This window comes from Arvicola amphibius, chromosome 9, assembly GCF_903992535.2.
Source record: "Arvicola amphibius chromosome 9, mArvAmp1.2, whole genome shotgun sequence".
Lineage (NCBI taxonomy): Eukaryota > Metazoa > Chordata > Mammalia > Rodentia > Cricetidae > Arvicola > Arvicola amphibius.
This window is the reverse complement of record NC_052055.2, coordinates 31077286-31096010: the sequence shown is the minus strand read 5'-3', so window position 1 is coordinate 31096010 and position 18725 is coordinate 31077286. Positions and strand designations below refer to the sequence as shown.

The following is an 18725-nucleotide window of genomic DNA, read 5'->3' as shown; positions in this document are numbered from 1 at the left end:
GCCATGGGCTTAGAGAATGATTAGAGTCTCCCCTGTGAACTCACTTCCCATCTCCTGGCCTCCCTTTTCCACATGGCTAGCACCAAATCCTTGCTCAGTCAAGGATTTCTGTGAAGCCCCAGGATTCATATTTATTTTATTTTCTGTCAATTATGGCTTTTTGCATACTATTGATTTTCTTTCTTAAGCCTTTGTATCATGTTTCAGAACCCTAGATACTCCTGGGTCTCCAGACACTGTCTCTTATTTCTTGCTCACTACCTTATGAATACATCCTGATTCTTCCATGAACAACTTCCTGGCCCTGTTCTGGCCTCCCCTCCTTAAGGGAATTACAGAGACTCAGCTGAGGTCCCCTGGGAAAAAACCCCTTTATGACAATGCAGCAGTCAAAAGTCTTCATCTCTTGGCCTTTGATCAGATAGCTCTGAACCGCCTGGGTCTTCAGTGTCTGTAGGTCCCTGATACTCAGTAGCATGCCTGGCACCAGAGCCGTTCTGTTTGCACTCACTGGCAAGATGAACAAATGGCAGCTATGAGTTTTTATAGGACAAAGATGCATGGCCCCAGTAAGCGGAGGTACTCAGTGCTTATCTCCTTCCCTTGCTTGTACCTCTTTAGTCCCCATTCAGGGGCAGTCCGGCCTTCTTCCCTTCCTTGGGTCCTGCACCAGAAAAGAAAACCCCTCTAGGTCTTGTTTCCCAACATTCATATTTAACCGCTTTATAGCCAGTCACCAATGAAAACATTTTCTCTCAAAGCTACTTGCCCCTAGTCCTTTTATTTGGAATAAAAGATTAAGACAGATTTGTGTGTGAATGTGCACAAGGTGGTTTTAGTCTGGGGTTCTCAATGGGACCTACAGAAAGCCTTACTTTGCCCTGTACACTTACTACTGTCACTTGGAAGGTCAACCAGGGCCCATTTTCAAAGTTGGGTGAATTCCTCCCCAGCTAAGTTACAGTTGGCAGAGACTGAGTTTGCTGGAGGGGTGTATAGAGTATATAGAGATTATCACCGTAGTGATGGCTTTCTTTTCTCTCTTAGGGTGCACCAGGAAATCCAGGAGAAAGAGGGCCTCCTGGAAAACCAGTATGTTACCTGTCGGGTCTGGATAAATGCTGACTATATCAGTCAGGGTGCCAGCGAGAAATAAAGAGCAATCGAGACAGTTCAAGAGGCTTTAACAAGGGGACAAAATGGGGCAGAGGGAAGTGATTCTGGGTGCAGCGCCAGCAGGGATAAGCCATGGTGGGAGCCGTGTTTGCACAGCTAGGTGCTGGCTAGAACAGTGGGATCAGAGCTGTGCATTCGAAGCCACTGCCAGAAAACCTGACCTGAGACAGGTGGGCATCTTCTTGCCTTCCAAGCCCCTGACAGTGCCTCCCTTTGGTCCAATTCAGCCATGGGCTAGCAGGCAGGCTAGCCCTGAGATATAATGAAACAAGACAGAAGACAGAATGTGGAACTAGGGTAGAAGCTTGCCCATTTCCTGTCTTTTGCCTGGGTTGCCTGCTGGCACTGTTTAGACAGCTAGAAGTGATTATTTTCTTTTACACGAGAATGGGAGACTCCCTAAGAGTTCAGGGAGAAGTCGACAGGTCCTTAGCTTAAGAACAAGCAAATTGGAGGTCTAACCGGTGTCTCTGAGGTACCATACCCTCATCTTCTGGGACACCCCCTGAATTGGCAGTGGCAGAGAAGCAAAGGTTTAGCCAGGTGACCAGGTCATCTGGTGACCCTCATGGGAGGGGCTTGTGAGGCTGATTAGGTCTGGAGGTGAGAGAGACAGCTCCAGGAGACAGACAGACAATTAGAAGATGCTAAGCCAGGGTCCAAGAGAAAGCAGGCATCAGACAGGTATCTCAGGCCTCAAGTCTTACCCCACAGTCTGCTGCTGGAATCAAGTTGTTCATTGCGACAGAAACTTCATCTCATGATGGGTTGAAGGGTTGCTTGTCCTCTTTACAAGCATGACCTGTTTTCAGACAAGTGCCCAAGGTACATACAATCCTCCTTATCTTGTTAGAGCTGGTAGCCACAGCAGAGAGCCAGAATGGGGTCTTGTTCTGTCTCAGAGGCTGTGACACCTTTCACTGAAGACTTCCAGAGGGCTGGATATGCATCCCACTGCACACTGTGGAGATACCTCTTTTTCTCCATTGACTCAGTGGAATAGCAACCCGAGAAGTTGTTTGCAATCTGTGTGCCATCATCAAAGGGCAAGGCCACAGTGAAACAGGTAGAAGAGAGAGACTCAGGCCAGAGGCATTGAATGTTTAAATCACATCCACCACATGTCAGTCCTGGACACCACCCTGCAAAGATAAACTGGCAGAGCATAGCAAACAGTGTAGGCGGCTGTGTCTCACTGATGGTCATCATAGACCAGAGAGCTCCGTCTTTAACCGACTGGCCTCATCTCCCATGGATCTCTATAGTGAGCGGCCTGTAGAGCTGTCTCACCTTCAGGCCAGGCCTAACCTCTGCACCTCCGTGTCAGTCGCTGGCACGATGGCTCCTCCAGAAGTTCTAATCAGTGTTCCCAGCAACAGAGGCTGGCCAGGAGTAAGGAGACTCTAGGTGGGTATAGATTGTGTATTCTCTGGCCTAACACATGCCACCACGTGGTTTCTAATGTCATTGGGCCTAATCTTCAAGTGATGAACTCCTGAAAGGCATCTGTGACACCCTGCTGTGCATCTCGTGTCCCATGCCCTAAGGTTACCATGTCCACACAAAGCCAAAATGACTTTCCTCAGAGCTCTCCTGAGGCTTCCAGAGAAGTAAGAGGAATAAGACCCTTGGTGATGTCATCAGAAAGCCTTGCTGGTGACTGTATTCACCCCTTGCTCTATGTCACTCTGTAAATAATGGCCAGCACACTCAAAGAGCTCAAGTAAGATATCAGTGCAAGATGTCATAAAGGTATTATTTTTTTCTCCAGAGTGTCTCACTCTGACAACTGGAAGCAAGGGAGTGTCTCACTCTGGTGTATCTTTAGCAACTGCATGCTACATGGGTTCTCCTTGCCAGACTAGTAACTCTACCAAAACTAAGTAATTCTAGCCCCATTGTCTCTCAGAAACCTTACAGTTGCCCAGAGAGTTGATTGAATGAATTGTTGAGCTTCTCTGCACAGGAGACAGCATAGACACTGCACTGGTTAATTCTGTGAAACAGTCAGATGGCTTGTCACTTGCACGGTGAGACAAAGCCTCTGAGCTAGAAAAAATGGAAACTTGTAGAAGAATTGTCTCAGCCTTCCCTTCTTCAGGAATCACCGCTACAGATGATAGCTCAGGCTTGCCATGATATGGGATGGAGTCCATGGCCAGTCTCTGGGGAATTGTCACTGTGTACATCTTCCCATTGTACAGTCTACAGCTTGCAGCTGAGATGTTCAATCCCTAGTGAATACTTACGGATCCTTCTCACCTATAACGGTTTTCTTTCTTTGGATTTACCCCATGTTAACAATCTGAGTTCTTATCCTGCCCTGTTGCTGCAGGTTGGCTATAGTTAGCGTAAGACATGTTCCGATTCAGTGGGTTTGTGAGTCCGGTGGCTGCAACATCTTGCACACATACCTTCAGACATGTCTCAGACCCCCTTTCCAGAACCAAAGACTTCCATCCCAGAACAGAGGATTGTGTTTAAAATGTTCTTTTATCCATGAAAGTAAAACACACTGGTTTGCTAGGCCATTAATGATTAGCAGCAATAACTACTGGCTACTTCATGAGGCAGGTGAATTCATGGCAGGTGAATTGGAGGCAGTCTGTCCCATATTTGTGTGACCCATCATGCTTTGATGAGGGCAGGGAGGAAGAACAGAAGGGGACAACATGCAGAGACTGGGGACAGGAAGGCCTGAAGTCCTTCAGATATGTTCAGGGCTAGGCAGCCTGGGTGGCTGCTGCTTTGGCACTTCCCAGGCTTGGGACTCTGATAGACCTCTCTGCATCCTATGATTGCTCAAATCTGTTGGGAGTCACAGCTTATACTCTTGAAGGCCGTACACCCTCTGAAGATGCATGGAAGATACTGTATGTCTGCATGTGTGTCTGCACTTACCTATTTTTACTTTGACAGGGCCCTTCTTCACTGCTGTCTCCAGAGGACATAAATCTGTTAGTAAAGGTAAAAATGCATGTGTGTTGATAATTGTGCTGGGGGAGTACAAGCCTCAAAACACTCTCTTTCCCCTCTGAAACACTCTTCCCCCTCTGAACAGATAGCCTATAGTATTAAGAACAGCAGCAGCAACGTCTTTTATGAAACCATGTGTGACCAGTGTCTGTTAAATCCTCATGATCCAGTATGGCAGCAACCAACTACTGACATCAAAGATTTACTTATTTTTGTTTTATGTGTATGGGTATTTTGCCTGTATGTATGAATGTGCACTGTGTACATGCAATACCCACCACAGGCAAGAAGAAGGTGTTGAATTTCCTGGAATTGGAGTTATAGATGATTGTGAGCCACCATGTAGATGCTGGAAATCAGACTGGGTCCTCTAGAAGACTAATCAATGCTCTTAAGTCCTGAGCCATCACTCCAGCAACCTCATGCATCTACCTAAATTACAATTAAGTACAGCTAAAATTCAGGTCCTTGATCATACTAGGCATTTTACAAGTACCTGCTGCCCCCATGTGGTTGGGAGCTACCTTATGGGGGAGTGCAGACACAAAGTTTTCTGGAAGTTCTCTATGGAGTAATGTCGAAATGCTTGATGGAAATTGTTTATTCAATTTTAGCCTCCATGAGGTAGGTATGCTCGTGTTACTATTTTGCAAATATGAACTCAGACACATAAATAGGCTCAATGGGTAGAATAGATTGTTTCAGAGACAGAATCCAGTGTTCATAGTCAAAGACTGGACTTGGCCTATAGAAGAATGTCTTCTCTTTGGAAGCTGGCGGGAGGCAGAGCCAAACAGTTGGTTTTGGGATCCTGCTGGCTCAAAGGGCACAGGCCCATGAAAGTAAGGACAGTCACAGTCCTGACTTGATGGGCTACTTACCCACTTTCCAGAATGATGTTTGTTTTTTTCCTGAGAGGTACAAAGCACTTACCATAACTGGACCAGAATCAAATGGGATCTGGTCAGAGTCATCCCCAGAAACCAAGTTATGGAGCTCCACTTTGCTTAAGGGCCTTGAGTCTTGACTGGTGAAGAGCTGGGCAGGGCAACGACAGCTTTAGATTCATGTTCAGAAAGAAACACTGTGATCGTGGTGTTGGGAGTAGAGGGACCTTGGCTGGCTCTTCTGCAAGCCTTTGTCGCAATACTGTATTTCATGTGGCTATAGGTCTCTACGTTCTGTATTCCAAAAGCCACTGGATGACAGCAGAAGGTCTCCAGTTAACATATGAACCCAACTGAAAAACAAAACAAAAAACCCAAATACCTTATAAGCTTGAGGTTTTTAATCTTCATGTGCACTGAGATATATTAATGGAAAATCAAATTTTATGAAAATAAGGGTAGACTAATCTTTATAGATTTTTATTGGTAGGATACTTTTTAAACCATTAAATAGGTTACATTATCATTTATTTGAACTTTATTAAAGGCTTTTATTAACTTAGATAGTTCCTCCTGGTTTTCAGGCTCTGTGAGGACCTGGGTTTGTATCATCCCCCACTTCTCAGGATTTAAACCTTAGACTATCCTGATCTGTTTGCCAATGACAGCAGGTGTGGCTGCAAGGGTCAAACCTCACACCTCAATGCCACAGAGCTGAGTCAGACCTTAATCTGGTGCTGATTCTCCAGCTGCTTTTCAGGATGCAGTTGTGTTCATCTGGGCATCTGAACACACAGAAGCATGAGAACTTGTGGTCAGGGCAGCTGCGCTGTGTTTGGAAAACTTCATACTGCAGTCTATCCCCTTGGGATTGGCTGGAGCTGCGGAGCTGGCCATCTTCAGCTTTCTGGTTCTGGAGTCTGCTGCCACTGTGATTCTAAAGGCTAAAGTCTGACAATCTAGTCTAGGTGACTGGGGACTAAGGAGGTATCTTTCATTACAAAACTCACTGCGGTGCCTAAACATTTTAGAACAGCCCATATCTCATCATGACAGTTTGGATGCTGCCTAGGTAGAAGGTCCATCTATGAGATGGACTTCTCTAGTGAGATCTGTGCCCTGGGAGCCCAGCCTCAGGGTGCCTTCATGGAATGACTCCATTTATAAATCCTGATTATCTGCCCCTCCCCTAAATTCTGGGCAGTGTTCCAGTACTGACTTCCTTTTATAGAATAGGAGGTTGAGGAGTGAATGAGTCTGTAAATGGAGCAAGGCATCAGATTTAGGCTGTAAAATAATAAATCACATGAATATATAGCGACTACACTTCACTGTGTTCTCATTCTGTGCCTGATGAGATGTTGGACACTTTCCATTCTTTTTTGATTTGTTTTTTTAAAAATACAATATTTGTTTTTTTATTTATTCTCATACAATACATTCCAACTGCAGCTTCCTCTGCCTCCACTCCTCCCAGCTCCTCCCTTCCCCCCAGATCCACTGCTCCTCCATTTGCTTTCAGAGAAGAGCAGGCCCTCCAGGGATATCAGTTGAATATAGCATAAGGAGATGCAATAAGAATCGGCCAAACTCTCATATCAAGTCTATCCAAGGTAACCCAGTAGAAGGGAATGGGTCCTAAGAAATAGTCAGAGACACCCTCACTCCTACTGTTATGGGTCCTCCCCAAAAAACCCAAGCTAAACAGTCATAACATGTATGCAGAGGGCCTAGCACAGACCCATACAGCTGTGTTCTCTTGATGTCCTTGACCCCTCTGTCTGTTACAGTCCTTCCCTCCATCTTCTGTGGGGTTCCCTGAGTGCCCCCTAATGTTTAAGTGTGGGTCTCTGCATCTGCTCCCATCAGCTGCTAGAGGAAGGCTCTCTGATGACTACTGGGCAAGGCACTAATCCATGAGTACAGCAGAATGTCATTAGGAGTCATTTCATTATTTTTTTTGGCCAGTATTTGGTTCTGTCTAGGTCTCTAGGTCATCTAGCTTCTGGTTCCTGGCTGTCCAGGTAGTTTTGGGCAAGGGCTCCCTGTCATCGCTTGGGTCTCAAGTTAGACCAGTCATTGGTTGGCCACAAGCTGCGAGCCACCTTTGCCCCGTCATTTATTGTTACTTATTTGGAGGCCCTCATTTCATAAGCAAGAAGATTGAAGCTCATAAATTTGAGCCCATATGCCAAGTGGGCAGAAGCCTTGTGAGGTCATATGCCATAGATGATGGGTCAAGCCCATCTGGTTGGATAAATGACCCTCTTCAGTTTCTAGAAACTCAGAGAATATATGACTCACCCTTTAAGGTAGGTAGGATCTAGAGAAATTGGGGCTCCAGGGTGTCAACAGCCAAGGAGAATCTCAGTAGGGTTGTAGGTAGGACTCCTCTCACTGTGCCAACTGCTATTCTACACTGCTCCAGTAGGCTGAGTCTAGCCTTCATACTGGGGCAGCTGGGACTGCAGATATCTCTGGTCTTCATGGGACAGCCTTGCATAGCCTTGTACTAGGGAAGACCTGAGCTTAAAGCTTTTCTGGAAACAAAACATGGCAAGGATTTTAGATTTCCAAGTCCAGAAAAAGAATCTTAGTGGCTGGAATTCTTGCTGTCATCAAGCAAGCTTCATTCTTACTCATGTATCCTTCCCTCCCTCTCTCCCTCCCTTCCTCCCCCCTTCTCTCCTCCCTCCTCCCTCCCTCCCTTACTCCCTCTCTCCTTACCTTCCTCCCTCCCTGCAGCCACTTACTCACTGAAATATCATCCAATAGCCATCTACCCACCCACCTATCTATATCTCCCAGTCATCCACCACCCTTAAAACCATCTGCTATAGACACCTATAGCCATCCATCTGTACATCTATCCATTGATATAATAGTCCATTGATGCATCTCATTTAAAAGCACTCAGATAGAAAGCTAGTTCTTCTCTGCTTTTCCACTTTTAAAATAAATAAACTAGGAAATGTAGTTTGCTCCATTTTACCTTACCCCTACCTTCATATATTCTCTTCTGTTATGCTCCTGTACCTTCCAAATTTTCAGTCAGTTTCTCAAGCAACATACTGAACCATGGTGGAAGAGGACACGAAAATGTCGGTGATTGATTAGTTGGTTTGTTAGATAGTTGGTTCATTTATTAACCACAGCACCATGGAAACCCTTTGTTGTTATGAACCGGCCCTGTGAAGTTCTAGACTGTTCCACTCTCTCCACTTTGTGGGGGAGATAATGGAGTTACAGTTGGACTACCCCACAGTGAGACAAATCCATGGGCGCACGATGAGCTTTCCTTGTCCAGATGCCATCAGGGAAGCTTAGAATAGGAGATGCGTAAAGTATATTTGAAGATTACATAGGGGAGATGCAGGAGAAAGGAGAGCTTGCCTCTCTAACAGAAAACCTACATTCTGAAGCTAGAGGTCAGCCCGGGTGAATGTGGATTCGCTTTAGACTGTAGGTCACTGAGTGTGAACCCACAGAGAGTCCACATGTTTTTATTTGCCCTTCCTATACAGAGCGTTCAGTGAACCTTAGCGAGTGCGTGGGTTAATGCCAAGCACCCTTCAGGTTCATACAGTCAGTGGTCTCAAAGCCCAGCACAGTATCCAGCAGACCAAAGGCTTTGCAAGTGTCTTTGACAAGAGTGCTTCCTCGAAATGAATAAAGGGCCAGTAATCATGGCTGAATGTCCTGGGCATTGTCTACCTGGTCCCAGTCTTCTTAGTGTTTGCTGTGTGTTAGCCTAGTTGATTTTACTATAAGAAGAGAGAAGGGGGAGGATGGGGGAATGAGTAGAACTTAGGAGGAGGTGCTTCAATAGAGGGGTGCCGGAGTGGAGTCATGTGACTTGGTACTTAGCCTGCTGTGAACTTTTCAGATCTAGAGGTGACACAGACAGGTATGAAAGTTTCAATTTGCCCCAGGAACAGCATTTCCCTGTCTTGACGAGGAACAAATCTGGGTTCCCAGGAATATTTATGAAATACCTGGCCTGGGAAGAGAACAGTGCTAAGCAGAGTCAGTGCATGGCTTTGTGTCACAGCCAGGACAGACTGTGCTAGGTGCCCGCGGCCCCTTTGTTCTCCTTTCTTAGGAAGCCACTTTCTCTTGGCACACCACAGAGACTTTTCCCTCCAGGCATTGTTTGCCTCTGTCCTCCGGGCAGAGCATTCTATTTCTAGTAATGCGACATATTTGCCTTCAGTGTGCACTCTAATGTTTTTGTTCATGCCCACAGGCATTTTTATATGCATTTTGACATTATTTTCTCAGACCATACTTCCAACCAGGTGACTGGCTAGAACTAGAGAAAAATGGGATAACAATTTAGATACATTTGTGCTGAAATAAATTTGGATACAAAAGTGCCCTGGCCATGACAATCCATCAATTTATTTTTCCATCTCTGTTAGCTTTTATAACCAAATATCACGCAGAGGGGTAGGACGTGGGATCACTTTGCCTTGTAAGTAGCTGCATTATTTACTTCGTTTCATTTTCTTCTCTAAGGACGTATGCCATGACTGCCCTCCTGGTCCCCCAGGCCTCCCAGGTCTCCCAGGTTTCAAAGGGGACAAAGGTCTCCCAGGAAAGCCAGGGAGAGAAGGGACAGAAGGCAAAAAGGTAAGGAGAAGGGAGCAGAGCGAGGCTCCATTCCTGCAATGAAGAATTCCACTGTCTCGATGGATTCGGGTTTGGGGACTGTTTAGATCACAGGGGAGGGCAAGGATGGCAGATAGGCCATCTGTAGGTCTTTGCCACTTTATGAAAACACTGCCCATGGCATTCCAGTGTATGATGATGTCTAGAAATCTGCGCTCCTTTGATGGGTCTTCCCACTGCCTCTTTTCCTTCCGTCTACCTGACACTGAGTGATCGAGTATGTGCTCGCCGCCACAGCAGACCTGCACACCCGTGTTTGCCTGTCATATAGACAAAGCCCAGGAGCTGAAGAAATGGTGGCTTCTTCAGAGCCAGCAGTCTGGAAACCCAGAGCGAACTCTGCCTTCCAGATCCTCTTGCTCTTTAGCATGTTTATAGAGAACCAGATCAGAGGCGATAAATCAATTCAGATTTAGTTGTGGAACTTCTGGGTTTAGGTTTCTGAGATTCCCTTCCATGTGTTATCATCTCTTAGGGGCAGGGCGGAGACACACAGCAGGGCCACTGTGTCTTGTGTACATCTCGAGCTATCTGATGACACCAAGAATTAAGACTAACCCAAAAGAAGCCAACCATTAGTAGTGTGTACATAAGGATTCCTTCCTTTAAGATAATAAATGTATTCTTCTAATATAGACTGTAATGGGCTGTTCTCACCCATTTATCCATATATTTGCTTCTTCACTACCTATTTTCAATACTCCATTAAGTGTGTACTAAGAGCCAGTGGTACACAGCTGTAACTTCAGTGAGATTGGAGAGGAAGATCACAAGTTTGAAACTATCCTGGACTATATAGAAAGTTCCAGCCCAGACTCATAGGGAGGGCGTCTGTCATTCCCCTACTCAACAAAAATGTGTATTCTGTATGTTGGTCAATATGTAGACAGTGGAGAGACCCAAAATAAAAAGCTCGAGTCCCAGTTCTCATGGAGTCTAGGAGATGTGAAAGCCATTTCCTTACCGATTGTATTCCAGAGATGACCCTTGAGAAAGATTCTCATGGGTTAAAAATCTAGCAAAAACAAAACAAAACAAAAAAACCGATTTAGCTTCGAAAATGAGCTGGGTGCATTTCATTATGAGAACTCACCATGACATTATCCAAAGGGCCTGCTCAGGGAGTGGGTTAGGGGAGGGTCTTTTCTCTTATTATCCAAAGAGAGTCAAGTTTCTAATTGATAATAAGTTCCATAATTACATGGTTCAGATAGAAACACAGATCTGAAATATAGTGTTCATTTTTTTTCTCCCATGCCTTAAGCACTGTCTGCTTCCCTTGCTGAGATCCACACGTGTAGGTGCATTGAGCCTGTTTATGTATGGCAGAAACCCAGCCATTCTCCTATATACTGTGGAACTAGGATCACAAAACAAATCCTAGAGCCACTTTGAGTTAGAATGTGTGCCCTTGGCTCAGTTCCCCAAATGATCATGTCATCAAAGTAAACATGCATTTGTTTGTAACATTGCTCATGCACTGTCTTACAGGCTGTGAAGTGGGCATGTTGGATTCTCATAGATCTTTCTTCTCCTAACTTATTTTTAATAACACAAAGAACTATTTTAGTGTATAGGCCTGTACAAAGAAAGGGATAGGGCTTAGGGAAAAGGAGGCAGTGATGGGATATATGCAACATTGAAGCAGGGTTGTTGCAGGAGATGGACCAGTGATGTGGGGGTGGGGAAGGGCAGCATATGGGTAACTAAGAATAAAGTATAATGACATATAGATATGACCATACCATAACTAAGTCCATTACTTTGCATGCTAAACAATTAGTTTTAAAACCAAAATAAACAAAATAAACAAATGGATAAAGGAAGGAATGTAAATGGAAGGGGACAAAGAAAGATGGGCAGGCAGCCTCTTGTTTAAGTTGAACATGTATGTTTACTCTCAGGAGCCCTCACTTTGGGGTGCTGCCAGGAGGTGGCTCTCGGGGTGACAGCTCTAAATCACTGTGGGAATTTTAGATAAGTCCTTCCAGGACTCCCCACACAGACTCATCACAGTGCCGGTCCGGGGATTGCATCCTGTGGGTTCGAAACCCTGAGCAGCTGCATCTCTAGCCCTTCTGGAGTTCAGATCCACTCTGCTCTGTTCCTCCTGGAGGAGCTGGTGGGTATCCGTGATCCATCCTGCCCCCTGGGAATCCCCTCTTCACAGCTTCATAGCTAATGTTTTAGGTGTTTTAGGTGATAAAGCAAGAACAGCCATAGCAAAGTGTCTTCCATGTATAATCCTGTATGTATGTGTACATACACAGCACATGGGCATACCCAGTGGATACTCCATGATCTCAGCTTCATCACCCACCTTGAATACCCTGGATATTTGTCAGTTCATTACACTTTTGCTCAAAGCAGTAGGTGCATGTGGCCAAGTTGTTTAGTTCTGGATTGGGTCTCCCCTGTGGTGGCCCTCAGGTCCCAAGCTGTAATTTCTTGAAGTTCTGTATGACAAACAGGCAAGGTTTTTCCATGGCTTTCAGCTCAGTGCTCGGCTCCACACTGTCCTAGTCCCTTTCTTCCCACATGAATGTGCCCTAAAACTGTCGAGCGGAATCGAGACTAAGCAACAGGTTTTCCTAGAATGCGTGGTTGAGCAAGGAGCAAAGATGGAGGAGGCAGTCCAAGATGGGAGCTCGTCAGTTTTTCACCCTTATTATGGACACAGTACACTCTTAATTCCAACCCTGTTCTGCTGGCAATGCAGACCAATCAGGATACACGGAATGTGGGAGGCAGGGAGTATCAGGCCACCTTAGTACCTGAAAGCCACATTGTCACTAGCTAGACATATTAGTGGTGCTTAGGCTTACGATTTAACGGCCACATTTGATACCATTGCTTGCCTACACCTGTTACATGTGAGGAAGACTCTGGCTGCACTGTAAGGCTGGTGCCTGGGGATGATTTCAATTTGAGCTCCTTTTTTGACATGATTATTTTCTTAATTTTATTTGTCCTTTTGTTTCTGTTACAGGGAGATACTGGGCCTCAAGGCCTCCCGGGGCCTCCAGGAGTAGCTGGACCACAGGTCAGTGAATCCCAGTAAACGTCCTCTCTTCCTCCACTTCAGTGCTCCGTCTAAGCTTGAGGCAAGAAACGCCAAATAGCCTTAACATCTGGAAAGTCGGGTCCCAGGTTGGGTCTGATTGTAGTGACCTGGGAAACTCAGTGCAGCCCACTGAACCTCAGTTTCTCCCCTAGAAACCTCCAGCCTGCATTACACACTGTGGCCATCAAAGGCACTGAAATGTGCGGCACATATTAATTGGTATCAGACACCTCAGCTTCACGACACAGAATAAGATGGCATTCAGAGCAGTGTTAGCACCGAGTTATAGGATGCAAGAAATAACTGGGGATCACTGATAGAGCAGTGAGGAACGTGCTCCGTAAATGTGGCTGAGCTCTGCTACCCTCATGGGAACATGAGGCACACGTTTAAAGTCAGCTGCGCGAAGCCAGAGAGACGAGGTGGGGGGGGGGCATGATCTCAACCAAAGAGCAGGCAGGAAAATGCTCCTTGGCTCTCAGAACTGGGGTTCCTGGCCTGGAGCCACAGGGCCTGTCAGTGCCGACACTCAGCTTTGAGAAGGGAATGTCCAAAGCTGGGATAGGAGCAGGAGAGGTAGGCTCAGCACACCTTGTCATGCTCTCTTGGGGAGTACTTTCTGGTCTACTGTGGCCTCAGTGCTGGCGCTTAGGGAGGAGTGGTTCTTTGTGTCTCTTCCTGTGCCCGGTCTGGATGGAGTGTCATTCTTTTTTTTAAATTATTTTTTTATTATGTATACAATATTCTGTCTGTCTGTATGTCTGCAGGCCAGAAGAGGGCACCAGACCTCATTACAGATGGTTGTGAGCCACCATGTGGTTGCCGGGAACTGAACTCAGGACCTTTGAAAGAGCAGGCAATGCTCTTAACCACTGAGCCATCTCTCCAGCCCCGAGTGTCATTCTTCTAATAGTGTGGGTAGCAGGGAATTTGAGGTCAGGAGAGAGACATGGTCTTGAACTCTCAACCTAGGGTCTTAGAAGAGTTTCTGAATTTCTCTGTTTTGCTGTTTTAATAAACTGGGGCATGTCATCATGACTCCTGAAAGTCCAGTGCTGTCATCAGCACCAAGTAAACTACAGACTCTCGGTTTATTGTTCTTTCAGTCCCTGGGGTCACAGCCTGTGGAGGGACCTAAAAGAAGGTTGATATAAAATTTAGGAGGTAGCCAGAAATCTCAGTAACTAAGGTAGAAAAACATACTTGAATGTAATACCTTTGGGAAACTTGCAATGAATATAGTAGATTCAAAAGGAACCAACAATCAAAATTTAAACAAAGGCAAGACTGACCCTAATTTAAATGACTGTTTTCACCCCCATTCTGCTAGTTTCAAGTGGTCAGAACCCCTATCAGGTGGCATTTTGAAATCCTGTTTATTTTGGTTTCTCTTAATTGATTTTTAAAAGTTTTAAAATGTTGCACTTTAATCTTGGTTACTGAAAAAAAATTATCAAAGTGCTGGTTAGATGGTTTGGTGGGTGAAAACACTTGCTACCAAGCCTGATGACCTGAGTTTGATCCCCAGAATTCATACGGAAGAAGGAGAGATCCAACTCCTGAAAGCTGTCCTATTATAACTAGGCGCACGTTCACTGTGGTGTGTCACCAACTCAAAATGAATAAATTAATAAATGTAAAAATTATTCAAAGGTGAAGCCAGGCGGTGGTGGCGCACGCCTTTAATCCCAGCACTCGGGAGGCAGAGGCAGGCGGATCTCTGAGTTCGAGGCCAGCCTGGTCTACAAGAGCTAGATCCAGGACAGGCTCTAGAAACTACAGGGAAACCCTGTCTCGAAAAACCAAAAAAAAAAAAAAAATTATTCAAAGGTGAGTACTTGCCTTAATCTAAACCAACCCCTTTAACATAGTGTTGAATTGGTTTAGATTTATTTGTGTTTATTTTGTGTATATATGCATTTTGTCTGAATGGAAGTACAGTACATGTGTGAAGTGCCTGTGGAGACAAGAGATTGATGGATGCTCTGGACCCGCGGTTACAGATAGTTTGAAGCTTCTGTGTGGGTACTGCAAGCTGAACCCCGGGCTCTCTGCAAGAGTGGCTAGTACCCCCAACAGCTTTATACTTAGTATATCACAAATGATGAGAAATATCTAGGTCTCCCAGACCCTGCCCGGGATCCATATACTTTGTCAAGATTTAGTGGTTTTGATACAGTTAAGAGTTTGGTTTCAAAAACTGCCATTAGTTCCTATTGTATACAGACCAGGAGATTTTGCCAAGGGTGCTTTTACATTGAGCAAGACCAGCGTGCAGCATCACTGAATGTCCCTCTAGCCCTCTAGCATGTGAATCTTCCTGTCTGATCCTGCCGGGAAGGCTCAGCCACTCCCCTGGAGAATTCTGTGCAGCAGCTTCAGCTTTTCCTTAGTTGACCTTTGCTGCCATTATGCTGACTGCCGGGCTTAGCCTCTGACAAGAAGGAGCCTTTATCCAGAGAGACAAAAGCAAATCAATTAAACCAGTCCAGCACACTTCCTGCATTGCAAACAGACAATTTTCCTTGTCATCTCAACCGGGCAGGAAGCACTGATCTTTCGGGATGGAGTCTCCATTCTTGTTCTCTTATGACATACCGCAAGGGCGGGTGTTCTTTAAATATTTTGAAAGAGCTCGCGCCAGAAAAAGAACAAAGTTCGGTGCTGCATCTGAAAGCCGAGGCTCCTGCTCCTCCAGTTGGTTACTGGTTGTGATCTTGAAAATTCTTTGGACTCAGGGAGAACCTCCACAGTAACAATGGCCTAAGGATCAGGTGATGGCCTATATGGTATGGCCTTCTGCAGTACTGAGCATGATCCTGCAAGGGACACTTATCTTACAGACGAGGAGACTAAAGTTTAGCAGCACAAGATGCTAGGAACTAAACCTGCAGGTAGTGTAGCTGAAGTTGACCTACAAATCAATGGGTACTTCTAACGAATAACAACACCAGCACCCAGCATCCAGAAAAGTTCCCAGTGGAGGACAGTGCTCCTTTATTTTAGGCAGAGAGTAAGACCTTTGGGGGTAGCCTGTCCCTGTCACCATGGAGTGTTGATAAACGAGTCACAGAGGTGTCGATGCCTCTTCTGAAGACCCATAGGTTGGCATCTTGGTTCTTGGTTTTGAACTCAGGCTATTTTTTTTCTGCTCTTCACTTTCCCATGACACTGTCCAGAAAGCAGACTTGTTTCTTCTCAGTCCATTCTCACCCACCAAACAAAATCTTTGCAAAATTTATGGGCACAAAGATGTATTTGACAGCAGAAAGTGCTCCCCATGACAGAGAAGCAATGACAACTGGAAGCGTCCATTGGTCAGGGAAGGCTTGGTTTTGGTTTACCACCATGACTCAGTATCTGACCAACAGCCTCCTGTGATTCATCCTGCTTGCCTCTGTGTAGAGTCTGTCTGCAAAAGCTGGGGCTGGGATGAGGAGCTCAGCACCATGGATAGCTTCAGATTTCCATCCTGAGTTTAGAAACTCTAGGGCAGGGTGCTGTAGTGCTTGCTATTCTTGTAGAGAAGGAACAGGGAGTAAGATGGCAGTCATGGTGACAGCCCTGGGAACACGTGGTTCTGCATTTAGCTAGAAGAGCTTCACTTGCATTGATGATGGTGATTGCTTAACAGCTGCCTCTGCTAAGTATTTTATGTCCTGATTAATGCACATTCTTAACCAGGCCATGGATGTAATGGAGCCCTAAAATGGATCTGGAGACATCCCGGAGAGCAGATGTCCTCTTTGGGAAATTTTGATTAATTCTGAGGAGGTTACACTTACTGCTATTTCTGTTGACAGATCACATCAAAGAACCCCATCTGTCAGAGGTCACCAGGGCCATTTGCTCCATGATCTTTTTATGAGCCAGCATCTCTTCCATTCCCAGGTGCTCGGTCCTGAGGGCTAACACTACATGCTCCCTTTAACACCTTCCTCCCAAGTCAGGCTAGCTCAGTCGGTAGAGCATGAGACTCTTAATCTCAGAGTCGTGGGTTCGAGCCCCACATTGGGCGGGGCTATGTCCCGCCACCCGGCTAGCTTTACCCAAAATAATTACATGGAAACTATATTCTTTTAAACACTGCCTGGCCCATTAGTTTCAGCCTCTTATTGGTTAATTCTCACATCTTCCTTTAACCCATATTTAGTAATCCGTGTAGCACCACGAGGTGGTTGCTTACCAGGAGAGATCTTAACCTGCGTCCATCTCAGAGAGGAAAGGCATGGTGACTGCTTTTGGTGACTGCTTATAGTGACTGCCTGAAGCGTCTGCCCGACTCTGCTTCCTTTCTCCCATAATTCTGTTCTGTCTACTCCGCCTACCTAATTTTCTGTACTATTAAAGGTCCAAGGCAGTTTTTTATTAATCAGTGAAAGTAACACATAGACACTCCTCCATCATTTGCGTTTCCAGTGTACAACTATGTGCCCTATCTGCCGTTAGCATGTTAGCATGGTTGATCTGCCTTCTCCACCATCAGTCAAATCTCAGGACACATAAACCACCCAAACCAGGCATCACGGCCTTGGAAATGAGTCAGGAAATTAACTTGGAGAGTGACTGCTGCTTTGATATTTGATAATTAGACAATGTTGGCAGAGCGTAGATCCCTGAGCTTACTTACGCTCTGAGACCGCAGGTGGGTGATTGGATCTATTGATTGACTGATTGATTCTTTCTTTATTTCTTTTTTTAATGAGGCAGGGTCTCATGTTGTTCTTCTGGAACTCACTATGTAAATGATAATTATCTTGAACTCCTTAACCTCCTGCCCTCCTTGTCCAAGTGTGGGAATTGTAGCAGGTGCCACCGTTCTCAGCTCAGGTTTTTATCAGTCTGCAAAAAACCAAGGTCAAAAGCAATTTCAGTGGCTACACCGGGTGTCTTAGACATATCGCATACTTATCCATGAGCTCAGCATATCGACAAAGAGCTGCGAGGGACAGGATCTTTTGTGGAAAGTTCTGACACAGTGCCCAGCACGGCAGGGGATCCATAAATGTCAGGCCCCTTCCTGAAAGGAAATGAGTCATGTTTGGAGGTGGCTGTGTTTGCGCAGCTCTTCGGCTGTAGTGGGCACAGAGACAGGGACAGCTGTGGGGATTCTGAGCTGCTGGCATTTTCATTGTTGCCAGCGCCACGCTGAAACCCCTCTGCAGCTAGGCTGAAGACTAGGATTTGAAAGGGATCCATTTACCTTTAAAACCAGTTGTCCTGAATGTCAGTGAAGCAGTGTGTAGCTCTATGGCACTTCTTTGATTGCGAAGTAGCTGCAGACAGAGTGCCAACGTTAGACACCAAGCAACACTAGGTGTAATAGCATGCAAAGATGTTGGAATAGGTTCTGTTTTCCTTGTGAGCCACTTCCTTTCTTCCTTTAAACAATGGCACCTAGCATTTTGTAAGCGTCATTTCCTCTAACTCTCACAGCACAGTCTAGGAACCATTAGAACGAGGGTCATTAGCATGACACCATGAGCTGCTGTGCACTCGAGTGAGATGGGTGGAAAGAAGGCTGGGCTTTACACCTCATGAGAAAACTATGGCACCCTGGACTCACTGGACTCCTATACATTGACCTGCTCCCACCCCAGTCATTCTGCATGGACAGATAGAGGTCTAGGAAGTGATGAAGATGGATAGGAATGAAACCAGGACCAGAGTGATTCACTGCCAAGGACTCTTCATGGTACAGCTGGATATTTTAAAGGGCCCAAAGTGCTGCTGTTTAATACAGTTTACTGCATTACATTTATTAATACAGTAGTATACTTGGTATGATGGCTTGCTTCTGTAATCTTAGTGCTTGGGAGGCTGAGGCAGGAATAGTGATACAAGTTTGAACACAGCCTAGGCTACATAATGAGTCCCAGGGAAGTCTTGGATCCAGCACAAGAACCTGTTTTATTTTGTTTTTTAAACAGAGCTACATCTGGTGGCTCATA

General features: G+C 45.5%; 1 protein-coding gene and 1 long non-coding RNA gene across 2 annotated transcripts in view; one reads left to right on the top strand and one right to left on the bottom strand.

The window, feature by feature from the left end:
• Col22a1 (collagen type XXII alpha 1 chain) overlaps window positions 1–18725 on the top strand; it is a 223730-nt gene that overhangs the window by 152215 nt on the left and 52790 nt on the right. Inside the window, exons 46-49 of the mRNA XM_038343103.1 lie at window positions 1048–1092; window positions 4096–4143; window positions 9558–9671; window positions 12700–12753. Of these exons, the coding sequence (XP_038199031.1) occupies window positions 1048–1092; window positions 4096–4143; window positions 9558–9671; window positions 12700–12753 (261 nt within the window). The remainder of the gene's footprint in view (window positions 1–1047; window positions 1093–4095; window positions 4144–9557; window positions 9672–12699; window positions 12754–18725) is intronic.
• LOC119823238 lies at window positions 3950–8120 on the bottom strand. The gene is made up of 3 exons (XR_005286920.1): window positions 8043–8120; window positions 5086–5392; window positions 3950–4131 (listed from the first exon to the last, which is right to left on the bottom strand). It is a non-coding gene; the product is annotated as an uncharacterized LOC119823238 (long non-coding RNA).